General features: G+C 46.5%; 1 protein-coding gene across 3 annotated transcripts in view; it reads right to left on the bottom strand.

Annotated features, from left to right (window-relative positions):
- The window catches only part of PRPF39 (pre-mRNA processing factor 39), a 404,622-nt gene that overhangs the window by 299,272 nt on the left and 78,951 nt on the right, over window positions 1-26,399 (bottom strand). For all 3 annotated transcript variants that reach the window (XM_069208720.1, XM_069208721.1, XM_069208722.1), the window contains 2 exons: window positions 10,733-10,898; window positions 8,469-8,576 (listed from right to left, as the gene is read on the bottom strand). In XM_069208720.1, the coding sequence (XP_069064821.1) occupies window positions 8,469-8,576; window positions 10,733-10,898 (274 nt within the window). The remainder of the gene's footprint in view (window positions 1-8,468; window positions 8,577-10,732; window positions 10,899-26,399) is intronic.

The following is a 26,399-nucleotide window of genomic DNA, read 5'->3' as shown; positions in this document are numbered from 1 at the left end:
CGTCCTCAGGAGATCTTGGTTCTTGGGTAGGCACGCAGTCCTCTGGGGGTTTTTAGAGGTCGCTAGTCCTGCAGGATGTGCCGCCTTTTTGTTGTGGAAATCCTGAGGCTGCAGACAGGCCGGTAGGGCTGGGACCAAGTCAGTTGCAGTATGGAGACTTCAATGCGGTGTGGATCTTCAAGCCTTCTTTCAGGACATCATCTATCGGAAGAGCAAGGTTCATGGGTGCACCTAAATACTAGAAGTAGAGACGTTACAGGGGTCAAAGACAGTAGCCAGAGCCACTGACAGAGGATGGCTACACCGTTCCTCTGCCCACTCCCTTTGGAGAAGGGGGCACATTCCTAACCCTATTGGCTATCACCCTCCAAAACAAGATGCAGGATTCTGCCAGGAGGTGTTCATCTTAGCTCTGGGTGTCCTAAGAGTGGTCCGAGCTGGGGTGGACACTCCTGTTTACTAATTTTCCCCACCAGACCTGCCACAAAAAGTGGGGTCTGGTCCGGGGGCAAGGAATCTCCACCAGCTGGAGTGCCCTGATGCACCTAAACAAATTGCATGAGCCTTTGAGGCTCACCGCCAAGTGTTGCTGTTCTTGCAGGGGAGAGGTGTGAAGCACCTCCACCCAGAGCAAACTTTGTCCCTCACTCCTGAGAGCACAAAGGCCCTCACCCCATGGGGGTCAAAAACTCATCTGTTAGTGGCAGGCTGTCATAGACCAGTCAGCCACACAGTAGTGAGTTGGATGATTTTCAGGGGGCATCTCTAAGATGCCCTCTGTTTGCAAGTTATAATAAATCCAAACACTAGCATCAGTGTGGGTGTACTGGGCTGAGAGGTTTGATACCAAACTTCCCAGCATTCAGTGAAGCCATCCTGGAGCTCTGCAGTTTGTAATGACAAACTCCCTGCCCATATACTCAATATGGCTACACTGCACTTATAGGGTTTAAGAATGTACTTGGATACTGTAGGGACATTTTGCTCATGCGCCTATGCCCTCAACTATGGCATAGTGCACCCTGGCTCAGGTCTGTAAGGCCTGCTAGAGAGGTGACTTACCTATGCTACAGGCAGTGGCTTGTGGGCATGGCACCCAGAGAGGGACACCATGAAGACTACCTTTTCCAACCCACCAACACACACAAGTTGCAACGGTTCCTTAGGGTGGCACAATACATGCTGCAGGCCTAAGAGACCCTCCGTGGCCACAGGGCCCTTGGTACCACTGGTACCTTTTTACAAGGGACTTGGCTGTGTGCCAGTTGTGGGAACAACTGTACAGTTTAGGGAAAGAACACTAGTCAGCATAAACAGCAGGCAAAAAGTGGGGGGTAACCATGCCAAAAGGGGGCACTTTTCTACAGGCACCTAATAGCTGCAACGTCTATTGTGCCACCTAAGGAACCCCTTACTACACTCATGCAGACTGCCATTGCAAGCTGCTTGACATGGTGCAGACAAAGTGAAAATATGACATGGCATGGCACACAACCTGTGTGCCATGGCTGCAGACACTGCATGCAATATATGTAAGTCACTGATACAGCAGGCTTTACATCTCTAAGGAAGGGTGAATTATACTTAGACAGTGTAAGGAAATGCCTCCTTGGCATGGTTGCCCCCTGACTTTTTGCCTTTGCTGATGCTAAGTTTTGATTTGAAAGTGTGCTGAGGCCTGCTAACCAGGCCCCAGCACCAGTGTCTTTCCCTAACCTGTACTTTTGTACCCACAATTGGCAGACCCTGGCATCCAGATAAGTCCCTTGTAACTGGTACTTCTAGTACCAAGGGCCCTGATGCCAAGGAAGGTCTCTAAGGGCTGCAGCATGTCTTATGCCACCCTGGAGACCTCTCACTCAGCACAGACACACTGCTTGCCAGCTTGTGTGTGCTAGTGAGAACAAAACGAGTAAGTCGACATGGCACTCCCCTCAGGGTGCCATGCCAGCCTCTCACTGCCTATGCAAGTATAGGTCAGTCACCCCTCTAGCAGGCCTTGCAGCCCTAAGGCAGGGTGCACTATACCATAGGTGAGGGTACCAGTGCCTGAGCATGGTACCCCTACAGTGTCTAAACAAAACCTTAGACATTGTAAGTGCAGGGTAGCCATAAGAGTATATGGTCTGGGAGTTTGTCAAACACGAACTCCACAGCACCATAATGGCTACACTGAAAACTGGGAAGTTTGGTATCAAACTTCTCAGCACAATAAATGCACACTGATGCCAGTGTACATTTTATTGCAAAATACACCCCAGAGGGCACCTTAGAGGTGCCCCCTGAAACTTAACCGACTGTCTGTGTAGGCTGACTAGTTCCAGCAGCCTGCCACACTAGAGACATGTTGCTGGCCTCATGGGGAGAGTGCCTTTGTCACTCTGAGGCCAGTAACAAAGCCTGCACTGGGTGGAGATGCTAACACCTCCCCCAGGCAGGAGCTGTAACACCTGGCGGTGAGCCTCAAAGGCTCACCCCTTTGTCACAGCCCAGCAGGGCACTCCAGCTTAGTGGAGTTGCCCGCCCCCTCCGGCCACGGCCCCCACTTTTGGCGGCAAGGCTGGAGGGAACAAAGAAAGCAACAAGGAGGAGTCACTGGCCAGTCAGGACAGCCCCTAAGGTGTCCTGAGCTGAGGTGACTAACTTTTAGAAATCCTCCATCTTGCAGATGGAGGATTCCCCCAATAGGGTTAGGATTGTGACCCCCTCCCCTTGGGAGGAGGCACAAAGAGGGTGTACCCACTCTCAGGGCTAGTAGCCATTGGCTACTAACCCCCCAGACCTAAACATGCCCTTAAATTTAGTATTTAAGGGCTACCCTGAACCCTAGAAAATCGGATTCCTGCAACAAGAAGAAGGACTGCCTAGCTGAAAACCCCTGCAGAGGAAGACCAGAAGACAACAACTGCCTTGGCTCCAGAAACTCACCGGCCTGTCTCCTGCCTTCCAAAGAACTCTGCTCCAGCGACGCCTTCCAAAGGGACCAGCGACCTCTGAATCCTCTGAGGACTGCCCTGCTTCGACGACGACAAGAAACTCCCGAGGACAGCGGACCTGCTCCAAAAAGACTGCAACTTTGTTTCAAGAAGCAGCTTTAAAGAACCCTGCAACTCCCCGCAAGAAGCGTGAGACTTGCAACACTGCACCCGGCGACCCCGACTCGGCTGGTGGAGAGCCAACACCTCAGGGAGGACCCCCGGACTACTCTACGACTGTGAGTACCAAAACCTGTCCCCCCTGAGCCCCCACAGCGCCGCCTGCAGAGGGAATCCCGAGGCTTCCCCTGACCGCGACTCTCTGAAACCTAAGTCCCGACGCCTGGAAAAGACCCTGCACCCGCAGCCCCCAGGACCTGAAGGACCGGACTTTCACTGCAGAAGTGACCCCCAGGAGTCCCTCTCCCTTGCCCAAGCGGAGGTTTCCCCGAGGAAGCCCCCCCTTGCCTGCCTGCAGCGCTGAAGAGATCCCTTGATCTCTCATTGACTTCCATTGCGAACCCGACGCTTGTTCTAACACTGCACCCGGCCGCCCCCGCGCCGCTGAGGGTGAAATTTCTGTGTGGGCTTGTGTGTCCCCCGGTGCCCTACAAAACCCCCCCTGGTCTGCCCTCCGAAGACGCGGGTACTTACCTGCTGGCAGACTGGAACCGGGGCACCCCCTTCACTCCATTGAAGCCTATGCGTTTTGGGCACCACTTTGAACTCTGCACCTGACCGGCCCTGAGCTGCTGGTGTGGTGACTTTGGGGTGGCTCTGAACCCCCAACGGTGGGCTACCTTGGACCAAGAACTGAACCCTGTAAGTGTCTTACTTACCTGGTAAAACTAACAAAAACTTACCTCCCGCAGGAACTGTGAAAATTGCACTAAGTGTCCACTTTTAAAATAGCTATTTGTGAATAACTTGAAAAGTATACATGCAATTCAAAGTTCCTAATGTACTTACCTGCAATACCTTTCAAACAAGATATTACATGTTAAATTTGAACCTGTGGTTCTTAAAATAAACTAAGAAAATATATTTTTCTATAACAAAACCTATTGGCTGGATTTGTCTCTGAGTGTGTGTACCTCATTTATTGTCTATGTGTATGTACAACAAATGCTTAACACTACTCCTTGGATAAGCCTACTGCTCGATCACACTACCACAAAATAGAGCATTAGTATTATCTATTTTTACCACTATTTTACCTCTAAGGGGAACCCTTGGACTCTGTGCATGCTATTCCTTACTTTGAAATAGCACATACAGAGCCAACTTCCTACAGACAGCAGATATGTTGATACTTAAGTTAATTCTTCAGATATTACAAGTGAAGAGGGAAGCCATCTCAAAGTATGTACTGGGCATGGGTCAAAACGAGTTTCCCAGCTACATAATGCCTTCACTGAAACCTATGGTGTTCGCTATCAAACAATTCGTATTAATAAACCCACACCTCTAGTGTGCTGGCTGACAGGTACAGTCCAGCCTGCCACCACAGACAGGTTCCTGACCCCTGCAGGCCAGATCCCACACTTGGAGGCCAGAAATAATGTTTACTCTGGAGGAAAGTGTTCACACCTCCTCCAGCAGGATGGCTAGAGATTTAGCATACCAAGGACAGGGACTTCAAAGTCCCTGCCAAATTTGATATGCAACCCTGCATCACTCGACCTACAGGATACCACCCGCTCCCCTCAGGCCCATTTGGCACCAGGAAAAGTGGTAAAGTAGCTATGCTAGGAGGCGTGGAGTACACCTAGGTCAGGCACTACCTTAAGGTGAGCTGCCAGATGTTCCCTGCTCTAGGAATATTTTGCCATCTTGCTGATGACAGAATTATGCCCAGCACATACATAACACCTCCGCACCCCCCGGCCAAAGGAAGTGGTCATATAGGGGGTGTAGTGACCTCAAGGGTAAGTAACCCATTACTTACTACCCTTTACTTGCCGTAACATCCCTAAAGCTAGTATTTAGGGGAGTCCCTGGAACCAGGAAAGCAGATGTGTAAGGAAATGCCTCCTTGGCATGGTTACCCCGTGACTTTTTGCCTTTGCTGATGCTAAGTTTTGATTTGAAAGTGTGCTGAGGCCTGCTAACCAGGCCCCAGCACCAGTGTTCTTTCCCTAACCTGTACTTTTGTTTTCACAATTGGCACACCCTGGCATCCAGATAAGTCCCTTGTAACTGGTACCCCTGGAACCAAGGGCCCTGATGCCAGGGAAGGTCTCTAAGGGATGCAGCATGTCTTATGCCACCCTTGGGACCCCTCACTCAGCACAGACACACTGCTTGCCAGCTTGTGTGTGCTGGTGAGGACAAAACAAGTAAGTCGACATGGCACTCCCCTCAGGGTGCCATGCCAACCTCACACTGCCTATGTAGTATAGCTAAGTCACCCCTCTAGCAGACCTTACAGCCCTAAGGCAGGGTGTACTACACCATGGGTGAGGGCATAAGTGCATGAGCACTGTGCCCCTACAGTGTCTAAGCCAAACCTTAGACATTGTAAGTGCAGGGTAGCCATAAGAGTATATGGTCTGGGAGTCTGTCAAACACGAACTCCACAGCACCATAATGGCTACACTGAAAACTGGGAAGTTTGGTATCAAACTTCTCAGCACAATAAATGCACACTGATGCCAGTGTACATTTTATTGTAAACTACACCCCAGAGGGCACCTTAGAGGTGCCCCCTGAAACCTTAACCAACTACCCGTGTAGGCTGACTGGTTTTAGCAGCCTGCCACACTTGAGACATGTTGCTGGCCACATGGGGAGAGTGCCTTTGTCACTCTGTGGCTAGTAACAAAGCCTGTACTGGGTGGAAATGCTTATCACCTCCCCCTTTCAGGACTGTAACACCTGGCGGTGAGCCTCAAAGGCTCACCCCCTTTGCTACAGCGCCCCAGGGCATTCCAGCTAGTGGAGTTGCCCGCCCCCTCCGGCCACGACCCCACTTTTGGCAGCAAGGCCGGAGGAGATAATGAGAAAAACAAGGAGGAGTCACTGGCCAGTCAGGACAGCCCCTAAGGCAACCTAAGCTGAGGTGACTGACTTTTAGAAATCCTCCATCTTGCAGATGGAGGATTCCCCCAATAGGGATAGGAATGTGACCCCCTCCCCTTGGGAGGAGGCACAAAGAGGGTGTAGCCACCCTCAGGGCTAGTAGCCATTGGCTACTGCCCTCCCTGACCTAAACACACCCCTAAATTCTGTATTTAGGGGCTCCCCTGAACCTAGGAACTCAGATTCCTGCAACCTAAGAAGAAGAGGACTGCTAAGCTGAAAAACCCTGCAGAGAAGACGGAGACACCAACTGCTTTGGCCCCAGCTCTACCGGCCTGTCTCCCTCCCTTCTAAAGACACTGCTCCAGCGATGCTTTCCCCAGGGACCAGCGACCTCTGAATCCTCAGAGGACTGCCCTGCTCTAGAAGGACCAAGAAACTCCTGAGGACAGCGGCAATGTTCACCCAAGACTGCAACTTTGTTTCAAAGGAGCAACTTTAAAACAACTGCGTTTCCCGCCGGAAGCGTGAGACTTGCTACAATGCACCAGACACCCCTGGCTCGACTTGTGGAGAACAAACTTCAGGGAGGACTCCCCGGCGACTACGAGACCGTGAGTAGCCAGAGTTGCCCCCCCCCGAGCCCCCACAGCGACGCCTGCAGATGGAATCATGAGTCTCCCCCTGACCGCGACTGCCTGCTTCCCAGATCCCGACGCCTGGTAAAGACTCTGCACCCGCAGCCCCCAGGACCTGAAAGATCGGAACTCCAGTGGAGGAGTGACCCCCAGGAGGCCATCTCCCTTGCCCAGGTGGTGGCTACCCAGAGGAGCCCCCCCCTTTCCTGCATCGCTGAAGAGATCCCTTGGTCTCCCATTGATTTCCATTGGAAACCCGACGTGTGTTTGCACACTGCACCCGGCCGCCCCCGTGCTGCTGAGGGTGTACTTTCTGTGCTAACTTGTGTCCCCCCCCGGTGCCCTACAAAACCCCCCTGGTCTGCCCTCCGAAGACGCGGGTACTTACCTGCTGGCAGACTGAAACCGGGGCACCCCCTTCTCCATTGAAGCCTATGCGTTTTGGGCACCACTTTGAACTCTGCACCTGACCGGCCCTGAGCGGCTGGTGTGGTAACTTTGGGGTTGCTCTGAACCCCCAACAGTGGGCTACTTTGGACCCAAACTTGAACCCCGTAGGTGGTTTACTTACCTGCAAGAACTAACAAACTCTTACTCCCCCTAGGAACTGTGAAAATTGCACTGTCTAGTTTTAAAATAGCTATATGTGATTTATTTGAAAAGTATATATGCTATTGTGATTATTCAAAGTTCCTAAAGTACATACCTGCAATACCTTTCAATTGAAGTATTACATGTAAAATTTGAACCTTTGGTTCTTAAAATAAACTAAGAAAATATATTTTTCTATACAAAAACCTATTGGCCTGGAATTGTCTTTGAGTGTGTGTTCCTCATTTATTTCTTGTGTGTATACAACAAATGCTTAACACTACTCCTTTGATAAGCCTACTGCTCAACCACACTACCACAAAATAGAGCATTAGAATCATCTCCTTTTGCCACTATCTTACCTCTAAGGGGAACCCTTGGACTCTGTGCATGCTATTCCTTACTTTGAAATAGTGCATACAGAGCCAACTTCCTACACCCACTGCTTCTGAACTCCATATCTTGTGCCCCTTTTGGAAGTACATAGGTTTGGTTGATATCTATTTTTCCACCCTTTATATTTTACCAAGTGAATTGCTATATACGTGGTATACAATGAAAAACCCACTGCTAGGTGCAGCTCATTTGTTGGCTCTGGGTATCTTGGGTTTTTGATGAACCTACAAGCCCTATCTCTGGCTACCTTGAGAATTTCCAGAATGTTGGGGAAAAAGGATGCAAATTTGGCATGGATAGCTATGTGCACAAAAAGTTATGGGGGTCTAAGCATGAACTACCCCAAATAGCAAACGGGCTCAGCACCGGAGGTGGTAAGAGGGGGTACAACAGCCTAGTTGTTAATTGGAGTTGTGATGGTTATGAACACTTTATAGATACTTTTGGGTTTATACCCAGTCAGATTTGAACAAAGGGTTGCACTTGAGAGGTTATGCGTTATAGGAAGTCTTGAACAGTGTCACCAGTTAAGGAATGCCAATTACAAATTGACAACCAATTGTCAATGTGCTGTAATTCTATGATGTTTTGTATGCAATACCCAACAGAAAGTGGTTTAATGATACAACTACCACAGACAGAATTTCCTCGTCAAAGTTACACATGGAGGTAATATTAGTATATATATATATATATAAATAACTGGGTGTCCCTTAAGAGTTAGTGTATTGTTTATTAAAATAAACACATCAAAACATGTCCTTTGGCTTCCCTTCTACTGACCGTTTCCATCTCATGCATGGGCATTTCCAGAACATAAAGTGTAAAAGTAAAGATTAAAACGTACGCCTTCTTCGAAATTCCACCTCTTGCTAACTTCATACTCATTGTGGTTGAAGACTTCTTGATTAAGTTCAATGATTCTATGTCGCATGTTTTCAATTTCTGTTGTTAGCTGAATGAGAACCACAAGAAGAAGAAAAAAAAAAGTTACATGTTGCACTACAGATTTTTCTGATTTTATTTGCATCATTCTTAGAATTACCAGTAACCTAACCTTACATGAGCCAATTTTAATTTTCCATGCCACTCCATTTTCCTTCGGTTTTAAATCGTTTTATTTACTGCAAGATAGAAACAAATCGCAATAGATGACAGCACTTCAAACTCCATTACAACATGAATATGCTTTAATATCTATTTAGAATATAGACTGAGATGCCAGACTATAAAGCCCATTTTATACCTTTGTGTTTTTTTGACTTAGAGAATTGTTGGTGAAAAGGAATCTGGTTCTCAAAACTGATCTGCAAGACGATGGCCCTTCATACAGAGTTACACCATTTTGAATGTGCTCTATGTTTAAGGCTGCTGAAGGATCAGTCATGATCAATACCTGAAATACAGCAAGTTCATCTACATCGTGCTTTTGAAAGTAATAACTACATGTCTGAATAATTTATTTTCTAAAACAAGTTTGGGAATATGTTAAATGCTGCCCGAACTAAGTAAGATATAAACTGATTTTATTTTCTTTAGCCTCAAAGCAAACCACTTTTAATTAGCGGGTTACAAATTACACTACTAATGCAAAAATTTAATGTTTTAATCACTATCAGTGTTGTGCTGCTTTTCATTTAAAGGCACTCTGACTGCAAGTTGCACCAAAATCTAAAAAAATTAGTTTGAAAGAACTGGCCACAGATATGACAAGAGACTGAATGTGCACCTTTTTCAAAACTCATTGGATATGGGTAACAAAGTGCAATGTGCATGCAAGTTCAAAGTCATCCTTCCTCTAGATATGACCTAATTGCTGCAATGAAAAGTAGCGGTGTCCCCCGCAAGAAGGATTCATACAGATTTCTTGACAATTTCTGAAGAAAGGACATATCTAGAAGTTTTAAAAGCAGCATTGGATTGCTTCTCTTTTGAATGATTTCTAAGACTGAGCAGGATGGGACATATCCTTCTGCCTGCTAAATTAACTCCTGGACAAGACTGTCACAATATGTTTAAGCCAGTGACATCAATGTTTCAGATGTCATCCCTATTACTGTCCAGAAAGACAATAATAGGGATGATGTCTAGAGCCAGGCTTGTCTATGCGCAGACATGCAGACAATATTAAGTCTATTTGTAGTCACCAGCAGGTCTTTATTCATTTGCAGACGTGACAGAGCAGCATTTTTAGCTTTTGAAGTGTTAAAAAATAACTAAATCGTGAACTGCTTCTGAATTCAGAAACTTCACTTATTTCTCATTGCTGCTACAATTTTGAAGAATGGCACACAGCTTAACTGTGGCCTAGTTTGGTTACTTTAGACCCAAAGAAACATATTGGTAATTAGTTTTCCTTAAAATCTAGATTGAATTCAGAGCTCATGGACCAACATTAGACAACTCTGGTTTATAGGGATGCAAAAGCTCTTAATTTTTAACACTGGAGAGAGCAACAAGTATAGGTACTGGTTTGCTGGTGATAGGCACAAGTGCACAATGCAAACCCACTGAAATTGTTAAAGTTCGAGCAAAATCAAGGTGGTGACTAGTCTGTATGAAAAACTGCCTCGTGAGAATGTCAAGAAGGCAATCAATATACATTTGAAGCATTGAATACAGAAGATAACTTAGCTTTCCTCTTGAACTGCTTTTCTAAAAAGGGTCTACATATTGGTCTATGCACTGGTGCAAGCACTATTGTAATTAAATACCAATGCCCATGTGTTTAAAGATCACATTACATAAGGAGTGAGAAACAAACTCAAAGTGATTGTGCTTAGTAAGCTAACATCCCAGAACAATGCTTCTGGGCCCATGTTTCAGGTAGCTCGAGGCCCATTTTACAAACTTCAGATGATTAATGCCATCCACTCACTTGGCTCCTTAGTTTGTGTGTTAGTGTGGTCCACCAGGCAAGTCCTAGAGCAAAGAAGGAGGTCCAGGCCAAAGGAATGTGTCCCGCATATTTTACCAAATGGAACGTAGGCCAGAAAAATCAACAGCAATCAAAAAAAAATGTTATTTCGCCATGAAATAGAAAAATTATTTTTCATTGTTTTCTCTTCACAAATGGATTAAGAAAATCTTTTATTTCTAGCAACGTTTTACCTGTGCTGGGTCAGTCAGTTCTTCAAGGCCTATTGGAGTGCTGTCTGCAGGTAAGGATTCTTCGCCTCCGTGGCCATTCATGGAAGCCAGCTCCCTGCGCAGCTGAATAAATCTTTCCGACAACAAATATTCTCTGGGAAGATTATTCTGTATGTGATCTCGAAATCTGAAACATTTGTCAAAACGGTAGAAATACATGGGATTTGGTTATGATAATATGGCTAGGGTATTTTCTATAAAAAATTTTTTTTTAAAAACACTAGGTTGGTCAATGAATCATCACTTTTGACAATGATTAAGAATTATTCAGATTAAGAATTTACTTCTCTGCGACACCAATTCTTCATCATGATCATCTTCTCTTCACCTCTGTGCATGATCATGTAACAATTTAATAGAGAAGAAACTCTACCCAATGTTAACAAGCCAATAAGTATGTACAGGCTCTTTATTTTCATCTCAGTAGCTTTTAATAAGGAAATATCTACATAATAAACACTGTTAAAAGATTGGTCTTCCAAGGAGCGGCACTGCTGCTCAAAAAAAAAAATCCCAACAGAGGCACAGCAATGCTGTGGAGAAAAATGTATCTTTCCCTTTAAAGAAAATCATGGAACACAACACCTCCTGTAAGCCTCAGTCACAACTGGTCACCTAGTTTCATATTCAGTTTGTGTGCTGATTGCAGGACATCACAAATACAGCTTCTGTTCTTTAGGATCCATTGGGGAGAAGTGTTCAAATATGAGTTTAAGGAAGACAACTGCAGGAAGCTGGCTCTTTAAGTTATATCAATAACTAGATACGCCGTGGAAAAAGTCCTCAAGAGTGGACAGGGGCTTGCTTTGCAATCTCAATGTGCTCTATAAGGGCGTGGGGGGGTGGAGGGGGGGTAATAGGAGTTGAGCAGCCTTAGGCAACACAGAGGAGTGCAAGACATCTACACATACACACAATAGTCTAATTAGATGCACGACTCAAGAAGGACATCTACACCAATTTATAAAAACAACAAGTATCTTTATATATGTTTAGGCATCAGAGAAAAATTGTTCTGATGCGTATGTTTTTAAATATAAATTCTTTTCAATTTAAAAAGTGAACACTTACAACAATTTCCGAGTTCTGCAATGTTACCCTGTGGAAGGAAGAACAAGTTCTGCAAATAGGTATAGTACAACAACTTACAAGACCAGTCTCCAGGAGTTAAGATGAGTGGTGAACATGGTCGAAGGAAACACCAGCAGTACACCACCAGAGACAAAGGTGGCTGGGTACAGGGTGCAAAACAAGGTCAAGTGCCCAGTGTGTTTCATTGGAGAACGGTCCCTGCGGAAAACGGCTGCAGGCTCCGACTAAGAAGCCAGTTGGGCTGAACCAACAGCAGGGCTCAGCCCTTACAATGTTTGGGTACAGGGGGAACATCGAAGCAGGCCGCCATCGGCCCAACTAACTGTTACTGGATCTGCATTGCAAGCGCGATACGCAGTCGCACAATGCCCTTTTCTGACGTGCTATGACAAAAAGTTGCCGGATTGAGGCTTGCGTCTGGGGAGGATTCCTAAGTAAGGAATCTGCGGCTAGATGTCTCTATCAAATAAAAGTGAAAACACAACATGGCACACAGCTTGAGTGCCATGTCCCCTAACACTGCATGTAATATATGTAAGTAACCGCTACAGCAGGCCTTACATGCTTAAGGCAGGGTGCATTATATTACATGTGAGGGCATTTCTGCAAGGGCAGATATGCCCCTGCTAGGTCTTAATCAATTCTCAGACAAAAGTGGCCAGGGAAGCCCTGTTTAATATGGCCAATACAAGTTCTCCAGCTACATGATGGCGTCCCTGAAGAAAGGGATGTTTGGTCTCAAACATCTCGTATTGGTGAACCTACACTAATGCCAGTATTGGATTTACCAATATATGCACCTAGAGGGTACCTTAGAGGTTCTCCCTGAAAACCTATCAGCCTCTAGTGTGTTTCATGATTGGTTTCTGTCAGTCTGCAACCCAAGACACTGTTCTGCCCCCTAGGGTGTGAGCCTCTGCTCTCTGGCAGCCCAGAACAAAAAGCCTCTCTGGTAACAAGGTGTAACAACCCCTCCCACAGGATGACCTGCTGATTAGCCTTCCTAAGTTGGCAAGCCTCAAAGGGCTGCCGCCTCAGAAATGCAAATCTGTCTCCCCGGGCCAGGAGAGGAAGTCACCCCCACATCCCCCAACCCCCTAAACACCCCCCACCTCACCCCCTGCTCACACCACAGCCCACTTGGCACCTAGAATGGTGGTAAGATTAGCTAGTCAAGGTACGCGTGCCACCTCTAGGCTGGTACCACCCATAATGTGGGTTAAGTCGAGGTGAACACGATTTTTCAGAGGTAGCCATCTTTGAGATGGTATACCTAGGAATTCTGGGACAGGATTATGCTCACTTCCAATAGGAACTGGTCATATGGGGGGGCGTAGTGACCCCCAAGGGTCAGTAGCCCACTGGCTACTACCCTACACCCAGATACCCCTAAATGCAGTATTAAGGGGAGCCCCTGGCACCCTAGAAGCAGATACCAAGGACCTAAGAAGAACAAGAACACAGAAGAGACAAAAAAGCAGAAGAGACAAAAAAGCAGCAACTGACCTGGTACCAACCCCAACAGCAATGTCTACATCCCTCGTCGAAATCTTCAAAGTCGACTCATCCTGCAGTTGTGATTCGAGAAACACACGAGAACTGCCTGCCTTCAATAAAGACTTAAGACCTCCTGTGAACAGTGGATCTGTTCTCCAGCAAACTTTAAAAGAAGGGACTCCGAAGCCTCTGGAACTGCCAAAACCAGACACCCGAAGTCACCACTGCACCTGCCATCTCTGACCTGAATTGAAGTGGACCACCAGTGCCAACAAGGTTCCTCAGCCCTCCAGAGTCCTAGTCCATCATGGTTTCACCCCTCCTGGACTCTAAGACGCCTGAAGCCTCGGCACACAGACCCCCCTCCACTGCAACCAATCGGGTAAAGAAAACCCAACACCTAAGGACAACTCTTCACCCATTGCCCCTGAGCCATGAAGAGGACCAAAGCTGCCTACCTGTGCCCGAGCATTGTGAGGCCCAATCCCCACTGTTGGTTCAGCCTGACTGGCCTCCTGTCCAGAGCCTGCAGCCTCTTTTCAGAGTGACTGATCTCCATTGGAATGCATTAGGCACACAATGCTGTTCTGAACTCTGCAACCAGCCTCCCATGTGCCGTTGATGGTGTACAGCTGATTTGGCCCTGGACTCTGTCCACTTCTCACCTTAACTCCTGGAGATTGGTCTTGTAAGTTGCGGTACTCTACCTATTTGCAGGACTTGTTTTCCCTCCCATAAGATAACACTGCAGAACTGAGAAATTGCACTGCGTCCACTTTTTAAAGTGAAAACAATTTCTATTTAAAAACTTTTATATGTTGGTGTGGATCTCCTTTTTGAGCCATGAGTCTCATTTGTTGACAACTGTGTGTATGTGTAGATGTCTTGCACTCAGAGTTAAACCTAAGACTGCTTGACCACACTACCCCTAAATAGAGCACTTGGGGGTTGCATAGCAAGCCCAGTCCACTCACTGGGGAATCCTCAGACACTTTATATGGTATTTACATACCACATAAAGGGCCAGCTTCCTACAAAGGGTAATCAGCAGAACACCCTGTGGGAAGGGGTGTTATACCCTCTTTCCAGACAGGCTTATGTTCTGGGCCTCCTGAGAGCAAAAGGCTCTCATCCTATGAGGTGAGACCAGAGTCTCAGGTGGCAGGCTGGTGGAAGACAGTCAGCAAACACACCAGAGGCTGGTAGGTTTTCGTGGGGAACCTCTAAGGTGCCATCTGAGTGCATGTATTGATAATTCCATCACTGGATTCAATGTTGGATTCAATGTGGGTTTATCAATACAAGATGCTTGATTTCAAACATCCCTCTTTCCAGTGAAACCATTATGTAGATGGGGCACTCTTTTTCACCTGTGTCCAGTAAATGGTTTACAATGGCTTCTATGGTCACTTGCACTTGAAGTATTGCAACTGACCGGCACAGGGGCATATCTGCTCATGTATGTATGCCCTTGCATGAAATATTAAGCACCCCACCTTAGAGCTGTCAGGCCTGCTGTAGGGGTGACTTACAAATATTACATTCAGTGGTAGAGGACATGGCACACAGGCATGAGTGACATGTCGTGTTTTCACTTCTGTCTGCACCAAGACACGTAGCCTGCAATGGCAGTCTGACATGTGCTTGGTGAGGGGTCCCCGAGGGTGGCACAATCTGTGCTGCAGCCCTTAGGGACCCTCTTTAGTACCTAGGTACCATTTACTAGGGACTTAAAGGGTGTGCTAAAGGGATTTGTCAATTAGGGAAAACAATTGCACAGTTTAGGGAAAGAGATCTGGTACTGGGGACCTGGTTAGCAGGAACACAGTGCACTTTCAGTCAAAATCCCATCATATACCAGGCAAAAAGTGGGCGTTACCATGAAAAAATACTTTCCCATGACAACTATGAGATAGTAGAATAAATGTTACTTTCTTGTAAAACCAGGTCTCTATCAATGGTATGCATCATCATTAAATTCACAAATGTATAATACAATAGCGAGACTGTCTCTTTCTACAGAAGATGGGAGCACAAAGAGAAATGCAAGGAGTATCAGGCTAGTTTTGATGTCACAAGTCACAGCCATCATTTTGTGAGCTCTCCACCATGTTTCCTACTAGGAGCTTATGCAGAAAAATACACTGATGAAACAATGAACCTTCAACTTATTGTTTTTACAGAAAGGAACAGTTAACTATCCCAAATATGGCTGTATTATCCCTTCAGGGACATCAGACTAGCACGAACAACTTTGGAACATTAACACTTCCAATAAACCTGCTTAGAGTATACGGCTGAAGAACATGCCCTACAAGAGGGAAGAAAAGGAAACAAAACATTGGCAGGTTATCATAGTATTCCTCAATACTGGAGATTAGCCTTGTTTAGGGGCAGGAAATATTAAGTTCCGCCATTTGCCACACTGCTGTAAGATCAGAAGAATTGCTAAATTAAGATATTATAAATTGGTTATATATAAGAAAAAAAATATATCAGTTACTGATACAACTTAGGGTTGTTGAATTGCCGAGGTTTGTGGGCTCTACTCCAGTGGATTAAGGTTGTTTAACACTGGTGTCCAAGGAACACAATACTGCACTCCAACTAATATGGCCAATCACTCCTTTACAAAGTTTACAATCTCAGCAGAGTCAAGTCAAACAAAAGTTTACTCCAAGAAGTGCAGTGACTTAGAAACTCAGACTGAATTTTAAAGACTAATATCAGTTAATACACACACAGATGTTTACCTCGGGAAGATACTTTTTTTTTTATATAACAATTATGTAGTACTCCTAAAATTATCATAATTCTGGGTCTAACAACTAAACCCCTTCCTCCCGGCTCCCCTGCCCTACACACTAGAAAACAAATTAACTCTGACATCAAAGGTAAATTTTATAATAAGGGAGCACTAAAGCATCCCTAAAAAGATTATCTGAAAGCACTCTGAGCACGTCTTTTGGTGGGCAGGTCACAACTGAATCGAGAACAGCTTGAAGCTTCAAAACTATTGTTACAGGTAACTTTCTCCTTTTTGTAATGGGCATCTTTTTTTGATTTACATTCTGTGCACAGATTATGTAGTGGTGTAGGAAGCTGGCTCTTTATATATTATACCGAAAATTAGGAATACTGTGCAAAGAGAACAGTTATTCCCTTATAAGTGGACAGGGCTTGCTCTAGCAAACCCAAGGTGCTCTCTTGGGGGTTAGTGTCAACCAGCCTCCAGCTTATCAGAGTGGAGTGTTAGACATTTGATGCATGCACACAATCAATAATAAATGATACTCAAATCTCAATAAGGAGATCCACGCCAATTTATAAAAATAACACTTACCTTTACATAATTTTTGGCACCATGATCATCATGATATTTTGAGTTAGCAATTTTTACAGGTTTGAAAAATGAACAGTGCAATTTCTGAAGCAGTAAGGTTATCCTATGGAGGAAAGGCATATATTACAAGCAGTTACTTTACAGCAACTTCCAGGACTGTTCTTCTGGAGGGACTGGGCATGGGTGCAAAGGTGTTTTTCAGTGCTGGGTGCCCTAATGTTATCCTAAGACATGGGTACTCACAAACTTTTTCTCGGGGGCCAAAATTGCAGTATGGTTTGCGGCCGAGGGCCGCACTGAAGTGACAGCGGGGGGCGGGGCTTAGAGGGGGCAGGGCTTAGAGGGGGAACAACCACCCCACCCCCTTTTTCAAAACAATGCTAAACAATGCTGTATTTTGAATCCAGGTATAACTACAAACCTACAAAGGGGACATTTTGAAAAACATTTTTATTATCAGACAATAGTAATCTTAAGAGGCATGGCATGGCAATTCTTGTGAACAGGATATTCAGCACAGGCCCAATGCAGCACAGTTTTCTCTGAGTCTGGAAAATAGGTATGTCAAAGGAAGACATACTACGAACTTATTTTGCACTTCATGTCTCTTATTAGTGTTCTGTAATCTGGTATTATGTCTGAAACGGCAAGCCTTAAGAGCTGATCCAGATGTAAGTCTGTTAGCTTATTTCTGAATTTACTCTTCAAAAGTCCCATTGTGGAAAACGAACTTTCGCAAACATATGTTGACCCGAACATACAAATTATTTTCTGGGCCACTGTAAAAAGAACAGGAAATTTGTCAGAAGGCACAGTGTTCCAGAATTCTTCTGGTGCCTGCCCCAAAAAAGATGCTTCAAGAGCTGAGTTATGCTGCATGTCTATCAGCTCCATTTGTGCTTGCGGTCTTTTCACGCCAATAAGTTCAACAGCATCAAGATTTCGTGCACTCACCATCCAGGGGTTTTCAACCAGCCTGAATAGGGGGGTGAGGGTTCTGAATTGAGAAAATCGCCTTTTGATCTCCCCAGAAATTTCCTCAAGACATGCACCAAGATTTAGCGTTGGCAGCATTTCTTGTGCATTTGGAAACCTCTGAGTCACAGCCAACAGTTTTGGAAAGTGGGTGAAGTCAGCAACATCCAGTTGTTCTTTGAATAGCACAAGCTTACTTTCAAATGAGTAAATACCATTCATCATGGACCACACAAGCTGTTGTTTGCCTTGCAGCATCAAATTAAGAGCATTGAAGTGTGCAAATAGATCTGAAAGAAAATGGAGCATTAAAAGCCATTTCACATCCTTTAGTTCTGGGAATGTTTGACCTCTGCTATTTGTAAAGTGTTCAATTTCAGGAAGCAAAGCAATGAACCGCTCCAGAACTTTCCCTTTGCTTAGCCATCGCACTTCAGTGTGCATCAAGAGGTCTGTATATTCAGCTTCAGAATCCTGCAGCATAGCCTTAAAAAGTCTATGGTTAAGGGCTTTGGCACGAATAAAATTAACAATTTTCACTGCAAGTTTTAGGACGTTATTCAGTTCTCCATGCTTTAATTTTGCACACAGAACTTCCTGATGAATAATGCAGTGGTAGTCTATTACAGGCTGTCCAGTGAGCTTCTTTTTAAGCAAAGATACAAAGCCTCTGTCATGGCCTACCATAGCAGGCGCGCCATCTGTTGTGATGCTAACAAGACTGTCCAGTGGTATGTGATGTGTTTCGAAGTAGTTGCAGATACTGTCCAGAATATCTTCTCCTCTTGTGTGCCCGTGCAGTGGTAGAAGGCACAGGAGCTCTTCTTTGGGATGAAGTGATTGGTCCAAATACCTCACCCAAACTAATAACTGGGCCACATCGCCTATATCTGTGGACTCATCCATGGCAATGCTGAAGAACGGTGACTCTCTGACAGCTTTGATCACCTGCTCCTGGATATTTTCACCCATTGCCTCTATTCTGCGTGCACAAGTGGAATCCGATAGCTGTAAGGCACCAATTTCTTTTAAAATGCTGGATTTGTTGCTATAGTTCTCAAACAAAGTTTCAGCTGCTGAAAGGAAACATTTCTTCACCAGCTCTGCCTCCGTGAATGGCTTCTTATGTTTGGCAAGCAGGTAGCATATTTTGAATGATGCTTATGTAACAGCCTCAGATTCCTTCATTTGGCAAAGGAAGAGCTTCTGCTGGGAAAGAAGTGTTTGCTTTAACGATGCCACTTTTGCTGAACGCAGTTGTGAGTGCAATGGGAAGTTCTCACTATAACTTGCGTGTCGAGTTTTGTAGTGCCGTTCCAGGTTATATCTCTTAAGAACATTTACTTTCTCCTTGCAAAGCAAACAGGTAGCTTTCTCCTTTGGCCATTCAACAAACAAGTACTCTTCTTCCCATGCTGCCTGGAATGATCTGTGTTCACTCTGTATGGATCTGGGTCGTTTGCAAGGCTTGGTAACTGGACTGTAGGCCATTGGTCTCAGCAAGTTTGTGCAATGATTTTCAAGGGTCAGGAATCAGATTTTCCCCTCACAGCCAAAGGACCGACACCACTTCACGACCGACAACACTTCACGAGCGACCGATGGACCGACACCGCCTCACGACCAATGGACCAACACTGCGTCTCGCTACAGACCTCTGTGCACAACAGCAAAGTAATATAAAGTGATGTGTAAAAGGAAACAAAGCATACCGTGATCTAAAAATTGGCAACACACATGCTGGCCTTTGCCGATTCCCAGAGGACCATGTTATAAAAAGTATTTTTTGCAATTATGCTTGCAACCTGCTAGGAATACTAGAGTGATAATGAGGCCAATGAATGGTATACGGGCCTCTTTTTAGAAACTGTTTTTTTTCAGCATGCTGGGTCACACAGCAATAGAAATCAACTGTGCGCGAAATGCCAGGGGCCAGATAAAAAAAAGTGTATTATTGTAAGACATTTTCAACAGCCCTGGCTCTAGTAGTATATTCCTACACTAATCACAAGAGCCAAATGGGAATGTTCCAGAGTATATCCCTATCCTAATCACAAGAGACATTTAATTAGATGCAGCAGCCATTTATCATCCGCACCCCTGGGAGGAGGAGTAAGCTGAAGGTGTTTGCCCATCACACAAAGTGTACCCCACTGGACACTTCACAAATGGTTTGATTTATATTGGGATTGTCATCTGATTTTTGGTAGTTTTCATGGGTGGGTGGTTTCTCTCTGGCTGTACTGGGTTGGTGGGTATGCGTTATAAAAGTAAGCATATTGTTTAGAGGTTGTACAAACAAAGGTCTAACTTGGTGCCTAAGCATTACAAGACAAAGATACAGCAGCACAGTTCTTACCCTTGCAGGGTCCGGTCTATCACACACAGCGCCATCTGCTCTCACCCCTACCCCAGTAACACACACAGCGCGCACACATACAGCGCCATCTGCTCTCACCCCTACCCCAGTAACACACACAGCGCGCACACATACAGCGCCATCTGCTCTCACCCCTACCCCAGTAACACACACAGCCCCATCTGCACACAGCGCCATCTGCTCTCACCCCTACCCCAGTAACACACACAGCGCGCACACACACAGCGCCATCTGCTCTCACCCCTACCCCAGTAACACACACTGCGCCATCTGCACACAGCGCCATCTGCTCCCACCCCTACCCCAGTAAAACACACAGCGCCATCTGCTCCCACCCCTACCCCAGTAACACACACAGCACCATCTGCACACAGCGCCATCTGCTCTCACCCCTACCCCAGTAACACACACAGCGCGCACACACACAGCGCCATCTGCTCTCACCCCTACCCCAGTAACACACACAGCGCCATCTGCACACAGCGCCATCTGCTCTCACCCCTACCCCAGTAACACACATAGCGCGCACACACACAGCGCCATCTGCTCTCACCCCTACCCCAGTAACACACACAGTGCCATCTGCACACAGCGCCATCTGCTCTCACCCCTACCCCAGTAACACACACAGCGCCATCTGCACACAGCGCCATCTGCTCTCACCCCTACCCCAGTAACACACACAGCGCGCACACACACAGCGCCATCTGCTCTCACCCCTACCCCAGTAACACACACTGCGCCATCTGCACACAGCGCCATCTGCTCTCACCCCTACCCCAGTAACACACACACACAGCGCACACACACAGCGCCATCTGCTCTCACCCCTACCCCAGTAACACACACAGCGCGCACACACACAGCGCCATCTGCTCTCACCCCTACCCCAGTAACACACACAGCGCGCACACATACAGCGCCATCTGCTCTCACCCCTACCCCAGTAACACACACAGCGCGCACACACACAGCGCCATCTGCTCTCACCCCACCCCAGTAACAAACACACACAGCGCACACACACAGCGCAATCTGCTCACACGCCTACCCCAGTAACACACACTACATTAAAAACAAATAAATAAATAACCAAAGAGCCTTACCTGACTCAAAGCACTGTAAAGATGCCACAAATCTGGAACAGCAGGCAGGCAGGCGGGCAGCAGACGTGGAGCCGGTGACAGCAAGCAGACGACCAAAGCCCCGTAAAAGTTAGCTGCAAGCGCTGACTTTTATGGGGCTTTGGCTTCCACGATCGTCAGGGCAACGCAATAAACAATGGCCGCCGTACGTAAACATAGAGGAGGGCCGCGGGAGCATGCTCCCGCGGCCCTCCTCTATGTTTACATACAGCGGCCATTGTTTATTGCGTTTGATGTGCGTCTCGCGGGCCGCCAAGTTAGGTCCGTGGGGCCGCTGGCGGCCCGCGGGCCGTACTTTGAGTACCGTTGTCCTAAGAGAAAAGGAACATATACTGCATTTGGGCACTTATAAAGGACTTACAGGACTGTTCTTCTGGAGTTAAGGTAAGTGTAGGTGTTCCAAGGAAGCAGCAACAGGAGGCACTGGCACGTCTGGGTGTAGAGGTGCTTTCTAGCGTTGGGTGTCCTAATGTTATCCTATGGGGAACAGTTCAGTTAGAAAGATGCTGCAAGCTGGGATTGGGGGACCAGTCCAGTTGAACCAACAAGGGGGCTCAGGATGCTCAGAGACATAGGGACACCTTTATTCTGTTTCTCCTCTGGCCAGTGCGGTCGAGTGCAGAGGTATACTGAGGCATTGGGTTTTTGTCACCTGCAGTAGAATGGGACCAGCACAAAGAGGCTGCAAGTGGCGTTGGTAAACACAAACTTGGCAAACCCAAGATGAGTTTTGTCCCTGGAGGGTCAGGAGACCATGCTGGCATCATTGGCCCACTTCAACTCTGCTAGGGCGGCACGGGTGCAGTGGTGCAGTACGGTTTTGGCGGTCCGGAGTCCTCGCAGTTCTGGGCAGCATGCAGGATGCAGGTAGCAGCTCACCTACTCCACAGCAGTTCCTGGGTCTTGGTTGTAGGCTGGCAGTCCTCCCAGGCTTTTGGAGGCACAAGCAGTTGCAGGACAAGACCTCTTTGGCACAACTGTCTATGATAGCAGGCAGGCCAGTAAGGCTTGGGCCAAGTCAGCTGCTGTCTTCTGCTCTTAAGATTCTTCAGGGTCCATCTTCTTTCAGGTCAGCAGGATCTGATTTTCTGGTGCCAGGTGCTCTACTAATTACTGAATTTAGGGGTGTTGGGAAATATAAGGTAGTAGCCAATGGGCTACCAATCCCTGGGGTCACTATGCCTCCTATATGACGCCTCCATGGGGGAAGCGGTCATAACCCTGTCCCAGAGTTTCTAATTCTATCACCACAAAGACAGCAGACTTTCAAATTTCGTGTGCACATCAGGAAGCTGACCTCAGGGTTGGGAACTGGCCTGAACATGAACATGCCTCTCTGACTATTTATTTCCCTGCCTGTCCAGGTGCTAAATGGTCAGCATTCCTCACCTCAGAGGGAAGCCACATTTTCATACCAAAGACAGTGGGCTCTTTGAAGCCCCTGCCTTGGAATGTTAATTCGCAGGTCATCCTGTTGGAAGGGGTGAGTAACACCCCCTGCCAGAGCAGGCTTTGTTCCGGACCCCTCTAGAGCAGAAGCTCTCACCCCTGGGGGCCAGAAACTTGTCTGTGGTGGAATACTAGACATTCAGTACACTAATTGTTGGTTGGTTTTCCAGGGGGCACCTCTTTAGAGCCATCTGGGAGCATTAATGAATGTTTTAGTCACGAGAATCAGTACGCATTTATTAATACAAGATGTTGTGAAACCAAACATCCCTAGTTTCAATGAAGCCATCATGCAGCTGGGGAACTCGTAATGAGCAGTGGCCAGCACATGCATTTGATGTATCTTCCCTGATCATTTACTAGGCCTAAGAATTGACAAAGGCATAGGAAGGGAATATCTGATCTGCAGGTATGTCCACTTTAGGAAGCCGCCTCTTTATGTAGTGGACCAACATGAGGTACAGTATGCAAAGAGTCCAAGCAATTCCCAGAGGAATCACAGAGGCACAAATGACATCCCACATGCTCTCTTTTTGGGTAGTGCGGTCAAGCAGTTAGGCACATCAGAGGGTAGTTCTAAGCATATAAGGCACACACTCATGCAGTAAGTGAGACACACAACCAAAGAAATCCGACACGAATTTATAAAAATAACGTACTTTTATATAAACTTTGATACCAAGATGTGTATGTTGGAAACTGATCAACATACACCTTGGTCGATGTCACACTCGTGTGAGATTTTTTTCTTGCTAATTTAATATACTTAGTTCTACATTTTGTTGTACTGGCAGGTGATCGTTACTAAAACAAACTTCTTTTGGATTACAATACTCTAGATGTCCTGTGCCAGATTGGATAGGACATCTGACTTTGTACCCTCCCCTTTCTTGCTCAGATAGAACATTCTTGCTGTGCTGTCTGCCTGGATTTGTACAACGTTCCAAGAGATCATCAAGTGGACAGCTTACAGGGCTAGGAAAACTGCCTTCCACTCCAACACATTTCAATGCTTTACTGTCATGTGAAGTGCCCACTGTCCCCTGATCTGCAGTTTTCTTTTGTGTGCAACCTACCCTATGTGAGATGCACCCATGGTGATTGTCACAGTGGTGAAAGGTTGTTTGAATAGATAGGTTTTCATTATCTTCAGTAATGCCCAGGACTGTAGCTCTCTGTACAAACATTATATCTTTTGAACCCCTGCCCTCTGTGACCACTGACTTTTCAACCACTCCTAGCTGGGCCCCATAAAAAACTCATGAAGGAAAATAAGGTAATGAACAAAGCCATATACCCAAAGTTTTCAAAACTGATCTCACTGTCTGACGGACGACCTGTAAAGGCGAACTTGCTCCATCTGTGAAAACTCTTTCTAAGATGGGAAAGCTCAGGCCTTGTTAAAGTTTGGCGCAATCAAAGAAAGGGATTCAAAAATGATTTAAGAATGCAGAACCCTCCACCGCCCGAATCTATAACAGAACCCTTACCACCAAAAAAAAAAAAAAAAAAAAAACACAATCAGAAAGAGCTGCAGCAAAACCTTTCTATAATCAAAACAGTACAATTTAATTCCTACCTAGAGCCACTAATTAACTTGTAAAAGTAAAGCCAGGCGTAAGGAGTTATTGTTCAGGAATGTGGTGTCTGTTGTGAACAACTAGGGAGACATCTCATGGTAGCTACACAAGGACACAAACATCTTATCAGTGGTTACTCCTTGCTCAAATAAAAGCTTATGGGTATCTAGCGGATATGAAACATCTGAGTTACCCTCAAGATTCCCTAACAATTGAGGTGGGCAAGGGGCTGACAAATTACCCTAAACCTATACACAGTGAAACCAAACAGGTTTTATCTATGCTCAGGTAATGCATAACATTAATATACATTTTTGCGTTTATTTAGTTAAAATGTGTCAATGGGGTGATGTACTTCTGTAGGAAGTTGGCTCTGTATGCACTATTTCAAAGTAAGGAATAGTATGTACAGAGTCCAAGGGTTCCCCTTAGAGGTAAGATAGTGGCAAAAAGAGATAATACTAATGCTCTATTTTGTGGTAGTGTGGTCGAGCAGTAGGCTTATCCAAGGAGTAGTGTTAAGCATTTGTTGTACATACACATAGACAATAAATGAGGTACACACACTCAGAGACAAATCCAGCCAATAGGTTTTTGTATAGAAAAATATCTTTTCTTAGTTTATTTTAAGAACCACAGGTTCAAATTCTACATGTAATATCTAATTCGAAAGGTATTGCAGGTAAGTACTTTAGGAACTTCAAATCATCAAAATTGCATGTATACTTTTCAAGTAATTCACAAATAGCTGTTTTAAAAGTGGACACAGTGCAATTTTCACAGTTCCTAGGGGAGGTAAGTATTGGTTAGGTTAACCAGGTAAGTAAGACACTTACAGGGCTTAGTTCTTGGTCCAAGGTAGCCCACCGTTGGGGGTTCAGAGCAACCCCAAAGTCACCACACCAGCAGCTCAGGGCCGGTCAGGTGCAGAGTTCAAAGTGGTGCCCAAAACACATAGGCTAGAATGGAGAGAAGGGGGTGCCCCGGTTCCGGTCTGCTTGCAGGTAAGTACCCGCGTCTTCGGAGGGCAGACCAGAGGGGTTTTGTAGGGCACCGGGGGGGACGCAAGCCCACACAGAAATTTGACCCTCAGCGGCGCGGGGGCGGCCGGGTGCAGTGTAGAAACAAGCGTCGGGTTCGCAATGTTAGTCTATGAGAGATCTCGGGATCTCTTCAGCGCTGCAGGCAGGCAAGGGGGGGGTTCCTCGGGGAAACCTCCACTTGGGCAAGGGAGAGGGACTCCTGGGGGTCACTCCTCCAGTGAAAGTCCGGTCCTTCAGGTCCTGGGGGCTGCGGGTGCAGGGTCTCTCCCAGGCGTCGGGACTTAGGATTCAAAGAGTCGCGGTCAGGGGAAGCCTCGGGATTCCCTCTGCAGGCGGCGCTGTGGGGGCTCAGGGGGGACAGGTTTTGGTACTCACAGTATCAGAGTAGTCCTGGAGTCCCTCCTGAGGTGTTGGATCTCCACCAGCCGAGTCGGGGTCGCCGGGTGCAGTGTTGCAAGTCTCACGCTTCTTGCGGGGAGCTTGCAGGGTTCTTTCAAGCTGCTGGAAACAAAGTTGCAGCTTTTCTTGGAGCAGGTCCGCTGTCCTCGGGAGTTTCTTGTCTTTTCGAAGCAGGGGCAGTCCTCAGAGGATGTCGAGGTCGCTGGTCCCTTTGGAAGGCGTCGCTGGAGCAGGATCTTTGGAAGGCAGGAGACAGGCCGGTGAGTTTCTGGAGCCAAGGCAGTTGTCGTCTTCTGGTCTTCCTCTGCAGGGGTTTTCAGCTAGGCAGTCCTTCTTCTTGTAGTTGCAGGAATCTGATTTTCTAGGGTTCAGGGTAGCCCTTAAATACTAAATTTAAGGGCGTGTTTAGGTCTGGGGGGTTAGTAGCCAATGGCTACTAGCCCTGAGGGTGGGTACACCCTCTTTGTGCCTCCTCCCAAGGGGAGGGGGTCACAATCCTAACCCTATTGGGGGAATCCTCCATCTGCAAGATGGAGGATTTCTAAAAGTTAGAGTCACCTCAGCTCAGGACACCTTAGGGGCTGTCCTGACTGGCCAGTGACTCCTCCTTGTTTTTCTCATTATTTTCTCCGGCCTTGCCGCCAAAAGTGGGGCCTGGCCGGAGGGGGCGGGCAACTCCACTAGCTGGAGTGTCCTGCTGGGTTGGCACAAAGGAGGTGAGCCTT

This window comes from Pleurodeles waltl, chromosome 9 (assembly GCF_031143425.1).
Source record: "Pleurodeles waltl isolate 20211129_DDA chromosome 9, aPleWal1.hap1.20221129, whole genome shotgun sequence".
Lineage (NCBI taxonomy): Eukaryota > Metazoa > Chordata > Amphibia > Caudata > Salamandridae > Pleurodeles > Pleurodeles waltl.
The sequence above is the reverse complement of the archived record's forward strand: the minus strand, read 5'-3'. Positions and strand labels throughout refer to the sequence as shown.